The following is a 15,003-nucleotide window of genomic DNA, read 5'->3' on the forward strand; positions in this document are numbered from 1 at the left end:
AGTTGATTAGAATCTGTCTCCGGCCAGAGTAGTTAGGCTTTTACATATTCTGGTCCAAACTTCATTTTCTTTTTGTTTGATTGATCCCTGGTAAATTATGAGCTTTCTCATCAAGGATGTTTCCCTGATCCTGTAAGCTTGATTTTGGTGGTGGTGGGAAGGAGGCATGGGGCGAGGTCAAAATTTTAAAGGTCCTTAACACCAAAATAAAAAATTTCTTTTTAAACCACTGTTTTAGAGCTCCAAGCCACTGTATGCAAGATTTCCCTTGGCAGGGGCAAACATTTCAGAGATAAAACACTGAATATCTGTATTTTTAATTTGTTCTCTTAGGAAACAAGGGGTAATAATTTTGAAAAGTAAAAAACCAGATATAATATTCGGACATAAAATTTTCATGTTTTTTTCTAACACCTACCTTTTCTTTATCTTTTTGAAGTTGTTTCTCCAGTTTTTTGGCTTTACTGGTGGCATGTTTTAGTTTTTCCCTAACTTGAACATCTTCCAAATCTAATTGTGTAAATTTTTCTTTATTCTCCTCAATAAATTTTGTAATTTTATTCAGTTTCCTAGCAAAGCAAATAAATCAGTCATTATTTTGGATATTAATTTACTTTAAGGCTATGTTATGTTGCCTTCCTGGGATACTTCCTCTATAAATATGTCCAAATTTTTATTAGACAGAATCCTAAAATTCTCTCTTCTTCAAGCTGATCTTCCCTCTCAGTTGAAATTAGACCTTAGAATTCTTGTTTATTAGGATTTCTTTGTTTTTCTAAGCTGGAAAGGAAATACTGTTTTCCAGTAACTATTATATGTCTATTTATATAAAAACCATAAAAGTTAAAAAAGAAACTTGCATCGGTAAGAAACACTGGTGATAATTGATTATTGGCAGAATAGGGTCATGAAGATAATTCAAATTCTACCTCTGATTTAGATTTGTGGACTTAATAGAGTAACCTGTCAGCTCTAATGTTCAATTTTGGTTTTGTTATTGTGTTTTGCCACTAGGGGGTAGCACCCCCACTATTTTAAAACTTAAGAGTTGGGCCCTCAACCTGTAACAATGAGGTGGAGATGTGTAAACATATCCCTGCATCCAACTATATAGTTTTTCTTTTTTTTTTTTTTAAAAAGGGACCATCTCATTTATATATCAGCAAATACATTATAATGTGTCAACAGTAAGTTTACATGTAGACACATAATAAGAATAACTCAATCTCAATACTTTTAGAACTTTTCAAAAGATTATTACTTCTCTGTATCTTTTACTGCTTTATTCTTAGCTTTCATTTCATTTAACAGTATATTGCTCTTCTCATTAATTTCTTTGGTATCTTCATGAATTTTTTCTTTCTGAGTTTCCATTTCAGCAATTCGTTTCCGCAGATCGTAACTAGTGAGAAAGGAAAAAAATTGGAGATCCTAAAATGCCACTTCTAAAACTGCACAACAATTTAATTAAAATAAGCTATTTTGGAAGTATTCTTAACTGCAATTTACAATTATCTCGAGCTACTGAGGAGGAAAAAAACCCCAAGGTCAAGGCTAGAATTCCGAAACAAAATAAGTTCATTGTAAACAAATAAAATTAGATCTGCTATTACATGAATTTAAACAAATATGCCTTTACCCCTTATTTAGCGTTCCATGATTTCAGTTACTTGCAGACAACTATCACCTGACAGTGGTAAATGGCAAATTACAGAAATAAACAATTTGCTAGTTTTAAATTACATGCTGTTCTGTGAATCTTCCCCTTTCGTGCAGTGCACTCACGGTATGCACTACCACCTCCCTGATTAGTCACTTAGCTATCTTGGTTATCAGATTCAACTGTTAAACAGTATTACAGTGCTTATGTTCAAGTAGCCCTTATAACTTTGTAATAAGGCCCCAAAACACAAGAATAATAATACAAAGGAGGCACCAGTGCACAAAATGCAGAAGAACACAGTTACTTTTATTATGTGGCATTATTGTAGAGGAAAAAAGAAGACAACAATAATTAATACTTATGAATCCTCAGGTTATTAAAATGTCACTATCTATGACCTTATATTTTAATTAATTTATTACAACAATTTTTACAACTTTTTTCACTTTAGTCTTCAAATTTTTCTATTACACGAAAAAAGGGGTTTGAGCTTAATGGTTAGAACTTGTGTAAAAATTGATGAATCAAGATACTTACATATAATATTGACAAACATGATTCTTTTTTCTAAATATTTCATTTTCCAAGGTAAGAAAGTCAATGGCTATGTTTTTCTCTCCTTCTAAGGCATCCTTTTCCTTTTCCACCATCTTTACTCTGTTTAACTACAGAAATTCAAATTTAAAGACTCAATACACATTTCATATGTATAATTTGAATTTAAAATATGCCAACATTAGATAAAAACAATCAACAAGTAGTATGTTCATCTTAAATGTTAGTATAAAAAACAAATTCCAAACAAAAACAGTATGGTACTGGCACCAAAACAGGTTAGTAGACCAATGGTACAGAATAGAGGACAGAGACTAACCCACAAAATTACAACTACCTTAGTTAGTTAAAGGTGCCAAAACCATGCACCGGAGAAAGTATAGCATCTTCAACAAATGGTGCTGGGAAAACTGGAAATCCATATGCAACAGAATGAAATTGAATCCCTATCTCTCACCATGCACAAAAGTTAACTCAAAATGGATCAAGTATCTAGGGATTAAACCAGAGGCTCTGCGTCTAATAGAAGAAAAAGTAGGCCCTGATCTCCATCACGTGGGACTAGGCCCCAAATTCCTCAACAAGACGCCTATAGCACAAGAATTAAAACCAAGAATTAACAAATGGAATGGATTCAAACTAAAAAGTTTTTTCTCAGCAAGAGAAATAATATGTGAGGTGAATAGGGAGCCTACATCCTGGGAACAAATTTTTACCCCTCACACATCAGATAGAGCTCTAATTTCTAGGATACAAAGAACTCAAAAAGCTAAGCACAAAAAAACCCAAATAACCCAATCAACAAATGGGCCAAGGACCTGAACAGACACTTCTCAGAAGAGGATATACAATCAATCAACAAATATACGAAAAAATGTTCATCATCTCTAGCAATCAGAGAAATGCAAATCAAAAGTACTCTAAGATACTATCTCACTCCAGTAAGAGTGGCAGCCATGAAGAAGACAAACAACAAGCACTGGTGAGGATGCGGGGGAAAAAGGTACACTTGTACATTGCTGGTGGGACTGCAAATTGGTACAGCCAATTTGGAAAGCAGTATGGAGATTCCTTTTAAGGCTGGAAATGGAACCACCATTTGACCCAGCTATTCCTCTTCTGACTATACCCAAAGGACCTAAAAACGGACACAGCCACATCAATGTTTATAGCAGCACAATTCACAATAGCTACATTGTGGAGCCAACCTAGATGCCCTTCAACGGATGAATGGATAAAAAAAATGTGGCATATATACACAATGGAATATTACTCAGCACTAAAAAATAATAAGATCATGGCATCTGCAGGGAAATGGATGGTATTAGAGCAGATTCTGCTAAGTGAAGTTAGCCAATCCCCCCCAAAACAAATGCCGAGTGTATTCTTTGATATAAGGGGGGGGGTGACTCAAAATGGGGTCGGGAGGAAGAGCAGGGGAAGAAGATTACCTCTATATAGGGAAGAGGGGTGGGAAAGAAAGGGAGGGAGAAGAGGAATTGTATTGTTGGTGGAAGGAGACCCTCATCGTTATACAAAACACATGTATGAATATGTGAGAAAAAGAAAAAAAAAGAATAGCATTACCTTAGATTAGGTAGAGAGAAGTGATGGGAGGGAAGGGGAGGGGTTGGGGGGATAGGAAGGATAGTAGAATGAAACAGACATTATTATTACTGTGTGTATATATGTGACTGTATGACCAATATGATTCTGCAACCTGTACACTCAGAAAAATGAGAAATTATATCCCATCTGATTTAAATGTATGATATGTCAAGATCACCATACTGTGTAACTAATATATAAAAAAAGAAATTCCAATCTAAAATAAACATTTCTTTAATTATGAATTATAATCAGACTATTTGACTCAGTGAAGATTTACCTTCTCTCCTCTATGTTCATTTAATATTTCAACTCTCCGACACAAGACTTTAATAGGTTCATTTAGCCGTCCACAACCAATTATATCTTCTAAATATTCAAGCATACCCTCGTCATGTTCAGTCTGTCCTTTTGGTTTCATCATAGCAATTTGTTCAACTTCACCCTTTAAAAAAAGTCATATTTCAAATCATTGTACATGTTTAGCTAAATCAGTCTTCAGTGAGATTTTGGGGTACTCAATTAACAATTAATAGTAATGAAGAACTAAATGAGGCTCATCAAGTGGCTTAGAGAATTTACATCAGGGAAAAGAAACGTGTATTCATACTCACATAAATTCTTAAAATATTATAGTGTACACTATATATACATACAAAGCCAAAAGATATTTCCTGATTTAGAATGTCCATTAAACATAAATGAAACAATATTTAAGTCTGAAATTTAATGAGGCATATAATCAACAATTTGATGATAGAGGCAACATTACCAGCTATTAATAAAATGGCGCTTCTGTTCTAAAATAATTTTCAAAAAGACACTTCATAGTACAAGGAACTGTACAAGGAACCCTGCCCCAAGTTGGTTATTATAGTTTCTCTTTATATATAGTTTCTCCATAAACTTGATGTTAGGAATTCAACAAGGGTGAAAAATAGGATGCCTAAAACTAAATGTTCTATTTTCTAAAAACAAAAAACTTAAATAGGAATTACCTATTTTTAACTTTTTTTTTTAAACCGGTAAAATTATCTATTTTTCATTGCAATAAAAAAATTCAACAGATCATCTCGACTACAGAATACTTATGACATTGGTATATACAAAGGGACAACTTTGTTTACAATCTCTAATCTAACTTTGAACTGTAATTAAAATCTTAGATTAGCAACACATTTGTATTTATGAATTTTAATTACAAGGAGAAAAAGAAAAGTTTACAATCAGTAACGATCAAGGCTGACTGCTATTTAGTTTGACAGTTGAGAAAACTTTTGTCTGAACATGTTCAGGTAAAATGCTGTTACTCTATTTTCATAGAAGTCTCTTCCCAGCTTGTACTTTTTACTATTATGTAATAGAAGAAAAGGTACAAGGAGGCAATTGGGGGAAAAAGTAAAAATCACATTTTAATATCTTTGCAATTCCCATTTCTCAGTGTATGACTCAAACTTAAAAATCGGTTATAAAATTTGTTAATGACAGTGCATATTTAAACAAAAGTTTCAGCATAAGATTTAAAAAAAGGTGAAAGAACTCATTTTAAAATCTCATCACTTTTTGACTTTGATAACCCATCAAGTACAAAGTGAAACTGTTGCCCAAAAGGCCTATTATTTATTCTTCAGAGCATTCAGTGTATCATGTGTGAATCAATATACAAAATGCAACATGTAGCTACTTTTGTGTACCAGCACCATTTTTTTTCTACTTTTAATTATGATTCTTTCCAAATGTTTAAAGAACAGTAAAGTTTTAAGCAAGACTTAACCATGAAAGAATGCTCAAAGTTTTAGGATGAATTTTGGTCACCACCAGGTGTTATTCAAAGTTTTTATTTAGGTAGGGTTTATCAATTGGCACTACTGACACTCTGCAGTGGATATTCTTTGACATGGTGATTTTTGCTGGACATTATAAAAATGTTTAATAGCACCTCTGCTCTCTACTTACTAGATGTTAGTAATGTTTGCCTTCTACTAGCTCTAAGAAACCAAATATCTCCAGTTGTCCTAGGGGAGGTGGATAGTAAAGAACTACTCCCAGACCACTGATCTAGAGATCATAGTTTTAAATCTTTTTGGCTAAGTGCTTAAAATCCAACTGACAAACAATACCGACACCTGATTTCTAATTAACTTCTTAATTCAAATTAAATTTCTGAAAGCCAATTTTTAAGACAAAGAAAAATTATGCCAAGGGAAATTTGTGTCAAATGGCCATAATGTACCATTTAAATTTTTTTTTTTTAGTTGTAGATGGTTCTTTATTTATTTTTATGTGGCATTAAGGATTGAACCCAGTGTGTCACATGTACTAGGCAAGTATTCTACCACTGAACCAAAATCCCAGCCCCCATAATGTATCATTTAAGTTTAGATCTTTCAAATATTCCAAAGCTGGAGTCCATTTTAACATTTTATATATAAAAATATTCCTACTAGCTTTACATGTTTCCTGGCCAAATTATTTCTTGAAGAAATACAGCTATTAAGAAACAGGCTATTTTTAGGAAAAACTTTTAGGTAAACTGCTTGTTTTGATTACCTTCCTCCCCAAATAAGATGAAGGATATATAGTTGATTTCCTCCCATCTGATAAATTTGTCCACTTTTTTAAAAAAGACAAATTCACTTTCGGAATCAAAACAATTCCACCGCATGTCTCATGTAACATTTCGTTTTAGATTATATTATATAGCACTTAAAAAAAAAAGTTACCCTATTACTAGCTTAGCACTACCAAACCAATAGGATATGAGCAATCAGGCCTTTACTTGTGTTTTTTATTAGGACTTCTGTGGTTTCCCATAACAACTTAGAATTTTTCTTGTGGCTGTGTTCCTTGATGTTCTCTACCTTGCTACCTTTTACTTTTTAATCCTTTTTCCCATCTGTGATATCTACTACAAAATCTGTGTCTGGAGGACCACTTAGTATTTTTTTAAGAAAACTTTAACTCTCCTGTGTGAAATTATAAAAGTTTTCATTTAATGCAATAAGCTCAATGAATTTCAGAAGTAATTAACCTGAATTAAAAGTTACTTTCATATCAAGATTCCAAATTGAATAGTAGTGGCACAATGACATACAAGGACAACGCAAAACAAAAAACATACCACCACCACCCCAAACATAAAACAAACCCACTTTAAGTTATTTAGTCTGGGCAGGAGCAAATAGCTCAGGTAGAGTGCTTGCTTGCCTACCAAGTATGAGGCCCTGGGTTTAATTCCAGAACCACTATACACACACACACAAAAAGAGTAAATATAATAAGAGGAAATGATTAGGGAGAAGAGCCTTTATTTTTATGAATATGTTATCCAAATTTTAACAAGCATGAACTATGGGGTAGACACGGAACCCAGGGCCTCATACATGCTAGACAAGTAGTCTACCACTGAGCTCTATGTACCTTTCTACCTTTGGCTTTTTTTTTTTTTTGCCTTAAAAATATAATTTTTTTCCATTATTCACTGCACTATAAATGATTAACTATTCTTTATCTTACTCTAGTACAATTTATTCTAAAATTTGCTCTTTGTAAGCTACCAGAGGCCAAGAAACCAAATCACCCAAGTTAGTATCTGAAATGTATACATGACAGATAATCAACAATTTAGATCTAGGGTAACCCAATCTTCAAAGTAGAAAAGCAAAAAACAAAACAATAACAATACCAAGAAACAAACAACCCCCCCAAACCAAACAACAAATACAAAAACAACCTAAAACAAACAAAAAACCTCTAAAACAGCAACAAAAAACCTTGATTCTTATTTTAAACTGGGCTAACCTATATTTTGTTTGTAATATAAAGACAATAAGACATATGAAGTTTCAAACTGACAAAATTAAACTTTTGCCAATACTTGTAGTTTAAGGAGTTTAAGAAACATTCCAGAGACAGTAATTGTTACTTTAACTCTATAATATTATAACAAAAGCATTCAGGTTTTCATTCCTTTACCCTTGAATGAAGCAAATGCACTAACTAATGGAGCAAAATCAATTCAATCCAGTTAACAGGTCACAGTTACCCATGAAATATTATACAGAGCTAATAGAACCTTATTTGTTTGGACCAACAGTTATTACAATGAGACCAAAGCACACTAATATACAAAAAGGGAAAATGTACGTTTGCCTATGGAAAATACAATCGTCATTCATAATCTAATTCTTTTTGTGGACATGTATAAATATCTCTAAAGACAAGAAAAAGAATTCATCTTTATATTACTTATAGAATATTAGCATAGTGCCTCATTTGGGACATTTCTTAAACAGTTAATGAGATTTTAAATGGATCCACGTACTAAAAATGCTTCCTTGAAAAAACCCACTAAACCTAGCTGGGTATGGTGGAGCGGCATATGCCTGTCAATACCAGAGGCTTGGGAGGCTGAGGCAGGAGGAATTCAATTTCAATGCCAACCACAGCAACTTAGCCAGGCCTTAACCACCTTAGTGAGACCCTGTCTCAAAAAAGTAAAAAGGGCTGGGGATGTGGCTCAGTAGTTAAGTTCCCTGAGTTTAATTCCTAGTACCTCCCCCAATCCCCTACAAAATCCAGTAAACCATTATATAAACACCATACATTTTTATTAAAAAACCTTCATGGAATTCTAAAAAATACTACCACTATTTAAAATAGTCTGTATAGTTCATTCAAAGTAATCATTTATATCTTGGATGGTGATATGTTAGCTTCAATCTCTCATCCTTCCCAGTCATGGGTAGTTTTTTCAAGATAAATGTTAATCAGTGGGTGAGAAGATAATAAAAGTCATAATCTTACTTACCTTCAAATATTTTAAATCCCTAGTGTAAAAGTCTTAAGATTTTGATAAGGAACAACAAACAAAAAACAAAAGCAAAACAGAAAAAAAAAAAAAAATAGAAACTATTGCCACTTTCCTTCAAACTTTTTTCTAAAGTCCCTACCTATAAATTGTGTTAACTCAGAAGGTTTGCCTTGATATTATTTGGGAAGTAGTCAAAACAATTTGATAAAAGCACAGAAAAAGGTTAACAAATGGCTTAGGTATCCATCCCACGTACTTTAGAAGAATATATTTAATATGAAGTAGACATTTTATAGATTATTCTTATGTACTTCTATGGGAAATCATTAACTTTCTTTATTATGAAATTATATGGAAAAAAGCTTCAGAGAAAAAAAACATTCTTAGAAAAACAAACACAGTCCACTTTATTTTGATCAGTGTTTGCAGAGATGTAAAACTTTGATTATCCCAAAGTGACAACAGTGAAGAATAAACAAAAGCTAAAACATAAATATAATCCTACAAAATGGTATCATTAAATTTATTATTATAAAGGGATATGTTTTATCCATAATAATCAGATCAAGATACCTAAATATAAAAGTCCACAGAATAGTTTTGATTTAAAAACCAAATACCCCAATTCCTCGAAAATATGTAAATTCCACATTTACGCATATTTAAATATTGTTTTACATATGTATGTTTGTGTATATATATCTGCAACTAATTTCTCAACATTCATTTATAAATGTTTGGAAGTCACAAAAGTGCTACAAATGTACTTTACCTTGGAATAAAAGACACTAAAAAGCTATTCCAAAATGTTATTGATTGGCCTTGTATACTATGTATATCTAAAAGCAGTACTTTTAAAAGTACCTAGGTACATATAGTATTCCTAATATTAAAATGAAAACATTAAATATTATTATTATTAAATATTAAAATGGAAATAGGTGCTAACATTTTGTGTTTGTCATTGGGAACACTCAGTCGTCCCAAAACCATTTAGTATGCAATCAAAATCCCCACTTTAAGACATTTTCCAATAAAAATCAACTTAATATCAGGTATTAAATTCTGACACGTCTTTAAAAAAAGAAAACCAACTTACAGATAACTATTAAGGAGATTAAAATAAATTAGAAACTTATGGAGAAATTTGTCAAATACCAATTATGTAGATTTTTATTCACTATATTAGAAAATTAAAGGAGAAAGTATTAAAAGATAATAAATTTCACTGAAAATGTTCTTAAAAGGAAATACAAACAAATATAGTTGCTATGTCCTTGTCACACTAAAGCAGCACAATAATATTGGTGTTTAATATATATTTTACTACGCCAATATTTACGTGCTGCTAGAGTGGAACAAGTATGTCAGTCCATGCAAATATAAACTAAACATGTGACAATGAAAATATAGTTTTGAATGAATTTCCTTAAATTTCTAGAGCAGCAAATAATGATTCGCATCTTGACTGTAGTGTGTAAACCATGATGTGCTGCTACAGTACTTTAAGGCCTCAAATACACAGGATTTATCCTATAATAGAACTCCCCCAGCTTTACTAGAAAACAAACACTGTTAAGTCTTTAATAAATTTACCTGTAAGATTAAAAACCTATTATGGTCCAAGTCAATTCCATGGCTTCGAAGAAGGTTTCCAACATCTTTAAATGTTTTTTTCTTCCCACTTATGTGGTAGACAGAAGTATTATCTCTGTAGGCCGTTCTGGATACATAGAAGTTACTGTTAGGAATGACTTCATAATCATCCCCTTCCTGTTTTGAGGAAAAACAAAACAAGACAAAAGCTATTAGTATTAAGTCACAGGTCAGCTTCAAATTTTACTCCTTTCATACTAAAATTAATTCTATGAATTACTTGCACACAAACTAGCAATAGTTCTCAAAAATAACTTCACTTGGGAGAGAATAGAGACTTTTCTAAGTGGCATCCCACCATATTCAAACCAAATCATGCTATTGACTGACTGTAATTCTAGTCCATTTTTTTTAAAACAAACAACAACAACAACAAAAAAGCTATAAGAAATAATTCAAGGAAAAAGACAGGTAGTAACAGGATGATACTTTATTGGGGGTGGATTAAAGAACCTGACATTAATTGAAAGTAAAAAGAACTGTAAAAAATTTACAATTAAATCTCCCGGATTTAAAAAAATTTAAGTTTCAATTCTCCTCTAGTATTAAAACTCATTTATTCTTAAAAGTTGTCATATTGAAGCTATGATTTTCCAACTTTAGGTGAATCAAATGTTATTAATAAGCAATGAATAAAATATGATGGGCAATCTACTTTTTAATTAAAATTGTACAATAAACTGTATTAAGAAGAAAAATTAAAAGATGCTTGTTTGTAATTAAATCACTTTATATTAAAAAAAACCAAAAAACAAAAACCAACAACAGCTAAGTCAGCTTCCTGTTTCATTATGTAATTAGAATCCTTTATTTTTAGGTTCCATTTAGTAATTTTTGAACCATGAATTTCCTGAAGTTAATCATTAAATAGATGAGAGGGAAAAAAACCCCACAATACCAGAACAACTATGTGAATAACCTAAATAGACACTTTACCTATGATCATCTCTATTTCTAAAAAGCAAACATGTTAGCTTGACCTTCTTCAATTTCAAAAAGACTTAATCACTGTAGTTCAAATTGAGAAAAAGTTCTGTTAGGACCACAAATTTAACGTGCACTGAAATAATGGAGATAGGATCAATCAACTGTTCAAGTTTAGATAATTTATTTTAAAGCAATAAAATACAAGTTAAAAAAAACAGAAAATTTGTAATAACAATGCCTATTTCGCACCCAGGATCCTAAAACTGCTCAATGTTTTATTCCAAAAAGTTTTAGGATCCTGCATGATGAGCTATTCATAATTCATTTCTGTGGCTAAAAATTCTAGTTTATATTTAATGACACCACCACTTTCCAAAAAGAAAAAATGGTTATGCAGAAAATGACATCAATCTCTACGCTTTAATTACATAAACATTTTAAAAAAAGCTGTTTTAAGCCAACAATGTAGAGTGAATAAGTCCTTTGTTTTCCTTGCTTGTACTTAAAATAGAAAAAAAAAACCCTTACCTTATCAATTATCTTCTGAAAATGAACTTCTACAGTACAACTCTGAATATCCTTGTGTTCATCAGAATTATGTATTAGTACCGACAGTTTTTTAGACCTTATTTTTTGTGCTCGATAGCCAAACACAAAAAGCATAGAATCAATAACATTGGATTTGCCACTGCCATTTGGCCCAATAATACAGGAAAAACGCTGCATTAAAAACAAACAAAAAGCCAGATTTTTTTTTTTTCAAAGTTTAAAAGATTACACCAGTACTACTGATTAAATTTAAACTGCCTGCTTTTTAAATTCACACTAAAAGCTACAAGGACTTTTCTTTATTAGAAGATATACAACTCGAGTTCTCTATCATAAGCTTCAACATCTTAAATAAAAATGTTATAATTCTATTTCACTTTTCACAAAACTCATTCTAATAAAAGGAAAATACTTCCCTTTAAAAAACATGGATTTCCTTTGAGGAGGAGATCTTTATAGTAAAGAGGTACAAAAGATAATAAAGAAAAGCTAATTTCATTTGTTAAAATCAAAGGAAACAACACACTCTGTATGAGAGAGAAAATAGTTAGAAAATTGAAACATCCTATATTCCTTTACAATAGTTACTTGAAGTGGGCAAATACCTTATGGAAAGGTCCCAGAATTTTTTCCCCAGCATAAGACTTGAAGTTCTGGTTTACAATATGAGTTATCATAAGCCTAGGAGCTCCAGCTTCATTGGTCATTGCTGGAGGTGGGGGTGGAGGAATACTGTTCAAAACCTCTTCCAAACTTCTGTTATCAAGTTCCTCACCTGGAGTCTCTGAGTCAATCAAAGGCAAGAAAGGAGGAAAAAAAGCATACGTTAATACTATTAGTTCGGAGGACTATTGCCGGCTAATATTTAAAATCCTTTAGCTTGGTTTAATTAAAAAACAACAAACTCTTGGAAGAAATGCCACCAGTCCTAAAATTCTATAGAACTACAGTATACTTCTTAGAAGTCAAAACACATCATAAAACAAATCTGGGAAAACCACACAAACTGACTCCTGGTTTCTCTGAACAGAAGCTGAAACTCTAAGGCTCCAGACTTAACTCCCCGTTTCTTTGAATACCTGAAAAATTCACTAGCTTCAGCACCAGTGTCAAATGGGTTTCATAAATCACCCAAATCCTGGACTCAAAAAGTTACAATAGGTTCAAGTAAGTCATCATCTTCCCTTTAAAGACAATCTAAGACCACGGAGGTGAGGTTAGGGTCATGCAACTTTTAATCATGTTCAGTCATATTGATTCTGCCTGGGGAAAAAAAAATAAACCTCACTAACTCTTGGCTGACCATGCCGATTTCAGCGGAAATATAAATTCCAAAATGCCACAAACAGAAATCCACAACTGAATCCGTTTGCTCACCCCCACCCCCTCCAGCACCGTTACGCGGAAATTGCACGGGAGCCCTGAATCGCGGAAAGGCTTTCTAGAGCTACTCTAAGGGAGTGAACGGGTCTTCAGACCTCAACCCCAGCCTTTTGCCCGTGTGCCACAACCACAGCTTGTTTCGGGTTGGGCACCGACATGCTCTGGCGCCCAGGCGCGCGCTCCTACCGAGTCGCGGCGGGTCAATAGCTCACCTGCGGGTTCAGCTTGGTTCTCGGTCCGGCCGGTCGGAGGCTCAGGTTCCGCGTCGCTGCCGGTGCCGTCCAGGGACGGCGGCGGCCCTTCCTCTTTACGGCGGGCGGTGGAAGGCTGGTTGCCTTTACGGGGCATGATCGCTGGGGTCGGGGAAGAGCCGGAGCAAGTCAGCTCTGAAAACCCATCCTGATTACTACCCACCCCACCCGTTTCCGAGAGAGTCGCACTTTAAAATCCGGCTCAGAGGCGACGAATCCTCAAGAAGAGGGCGACAAGAAAGCTCCGAATGCCAAGAAGGCGGGATGGATTTCTTAACAAGACCCATGTAGGTGGGAAACCCTAGACGTGCCTGAAAATCAACGATCTAGCAAACTGCTAGGGTTCTTTTTATTTTTTAAGGCCTTCCACCCGTCCACTCCCAATGTAAGAATATACTCAAGACTATTTCTAAACGAAGCGTCTCCCATAGCGGACATTTGTTGACATTCCCACGCTATTCGGACTAGGGATGCAAGCGCACCGACTTTTTAGAGGAGTTGCTGTGAGCTTCAGGTTTGAATGGCCATCAACCCTTTCCAGAGTAAAGACCCCGCCCGCTTTCCTCTCCCCGCCATTTAGCTCTTGGCGTCTAGAGCGCCCGGGTGATTCGAGGTCTCTTCCCCAGTACCACCGGGAAGTATGGCCGAAGCTGGCAACGACCAATAGCCACTTCCAAATAGGACGCCGGCAGGGCTTGGTCGGGGACAATAATTTTGCGGTAACTGGGGTTTGTCTCTCTGGGTCCGGGGTGGAGTCCCGTTAGGCTGTAGTAAGTCCAGTAACCAGTAAAGGGTCAGACCCGGTGACTAGTCCCTTGGGAGACGCGAGGTGGGGGTCAGAGGAGACGCCGGTTCTGTGAGACCAGGATTTCTGAGAAGAGATTCGAGAGACTTGGAGCCACCCTAAAAGATGCTGTACGCAGCTCAGAGAAGTGGCGCCAGGGAGAAGCGCGCGAGAGCCCCAGCCGCAAGGAGCGGCCGGAGGGGGGGGGAGGGGTGACAGTAAGAGAATCTCCCAGTAGCAGCCTCCTCACCCCGTACTTCGCTGCTCTAGTTCAAGGCCTCTAATTTCCAGGCGCTGGTGGACAGGGCAGAAAGTAGGAGTGTGACAACCGTATCAGGAAAAGAAGTACGTTACCTGCGGGACAGTCCACTCAACCAGGGCTGGAAACGGCTATAAAGGCCCACTCCCCCCTGCTCCTACCGGTGCTTCGGCTCCAGGTCCTTCACTCGAAAATGGCGCCTAAAATACAAACTCGAACGGAAATTCGTTACAAATGCGCGCAATGATTTCTGGGATCCACTAATTTAAAAAAAAAGTGCGGCGATTATCACCGCCATCTTTTGCCCCTTCACACGCATGCGCGAACTCGTGAAGCGACCCAACTCCCGGGGGAGGTTTCTCGGTGGAAAGGAAAAACGAGGAAATGTGTTCCCTGTGGTTTATACCAGGAACACTGTTATTGAAACTATAGCATTTGAAAACACAACCTGGTGGATTTTAAAACAGAGAAAAAAATATAGAGAAGGCCCCTCCCGCAGTTAAAGGCCACACTCGATAGTCCAATAAGGCCCCTTAACGAGAGGGCGGGCTCACT

At 35.0% G+C, this 15,003-nt stretch overlaps 1 protein-coding gene across 3 annotated transcripts in view; it reads right to left on the minus strand.

Annotated features, from left to right (window-relative positions):
• Nucleotides 1–14,650, minus strand: part of Smc4 (structural maintenance of chromosomes 4) — a 32,532-nt gene extending 17,882 nt beyond the window's left edge. The window contains exons 1-9 of one of the 3 annotated variants that reach the window (XM_076867279.2): nucleotides 14,544–14,650; nucleotides 13,367–13,507; nucleotides 12,377–12,546; nucleotides 11,751–11,942; nucleotides 10,236–10,412; nucleotides 4,107–4,271; nucleotides 2,201–2,328; nucleotides 1,262–1,402; nucleotides 419–569 (exon numbers count right to left, since the gene is read on the minus strand). In XM_076867279.2, coding sequence (XP_076723394.2) covers nucleotides 419–569; nucleotides 1,262–1,402; nucleotides 2,201–2,328; nucleotides 4,107–4,271; nucleotides 10,236–10,412; nucleotides 11,751–11,942; nucleotides 12,377–12,546; nucleotides 13,367–13,502 — 1,260 coding nt within the window. In that variant the 5' untranslated portion in view covers nucleotides 13,503–13,507; nucleotides 14,544–14,650. Of the gene's footprint in view, nucleotides 1–418; nucleotides 570–1,261; nucleotides 1,403–2,200; nucleotides 2,329–4,106; nucleotides 4,272–10,235; nucleotides 10,413–11,750; nucleotides 11,943–12,376; nucleotides 12,556–13,366; nucleotides 13,508–14,543 lie in introns of all 3 variants that reach the window. The other 2 variants (XM_076867277.2, XM_076867278.2) reach the window with 2 other exon arrangements.
• Between the last annotated feature and the right edge of the window lie 353 nt (nucleotides 14,651–15,003).

Source organism: Callospermophilus lateralis, chromosome 10 (genome assembly GCF_048772815.1).
Source record: "Callospermophilus lateralis isolate mCalLat2 chromosome 10, mCalLat2.hap1, whole genome shotgun sequence".
Taxonomy (NCBI): Eukaryota; Metazoa; Chordata; class Mammalia; order Rodentia; family Sciuridae; genus Callospermophilus; species Callospermophilus lateralis.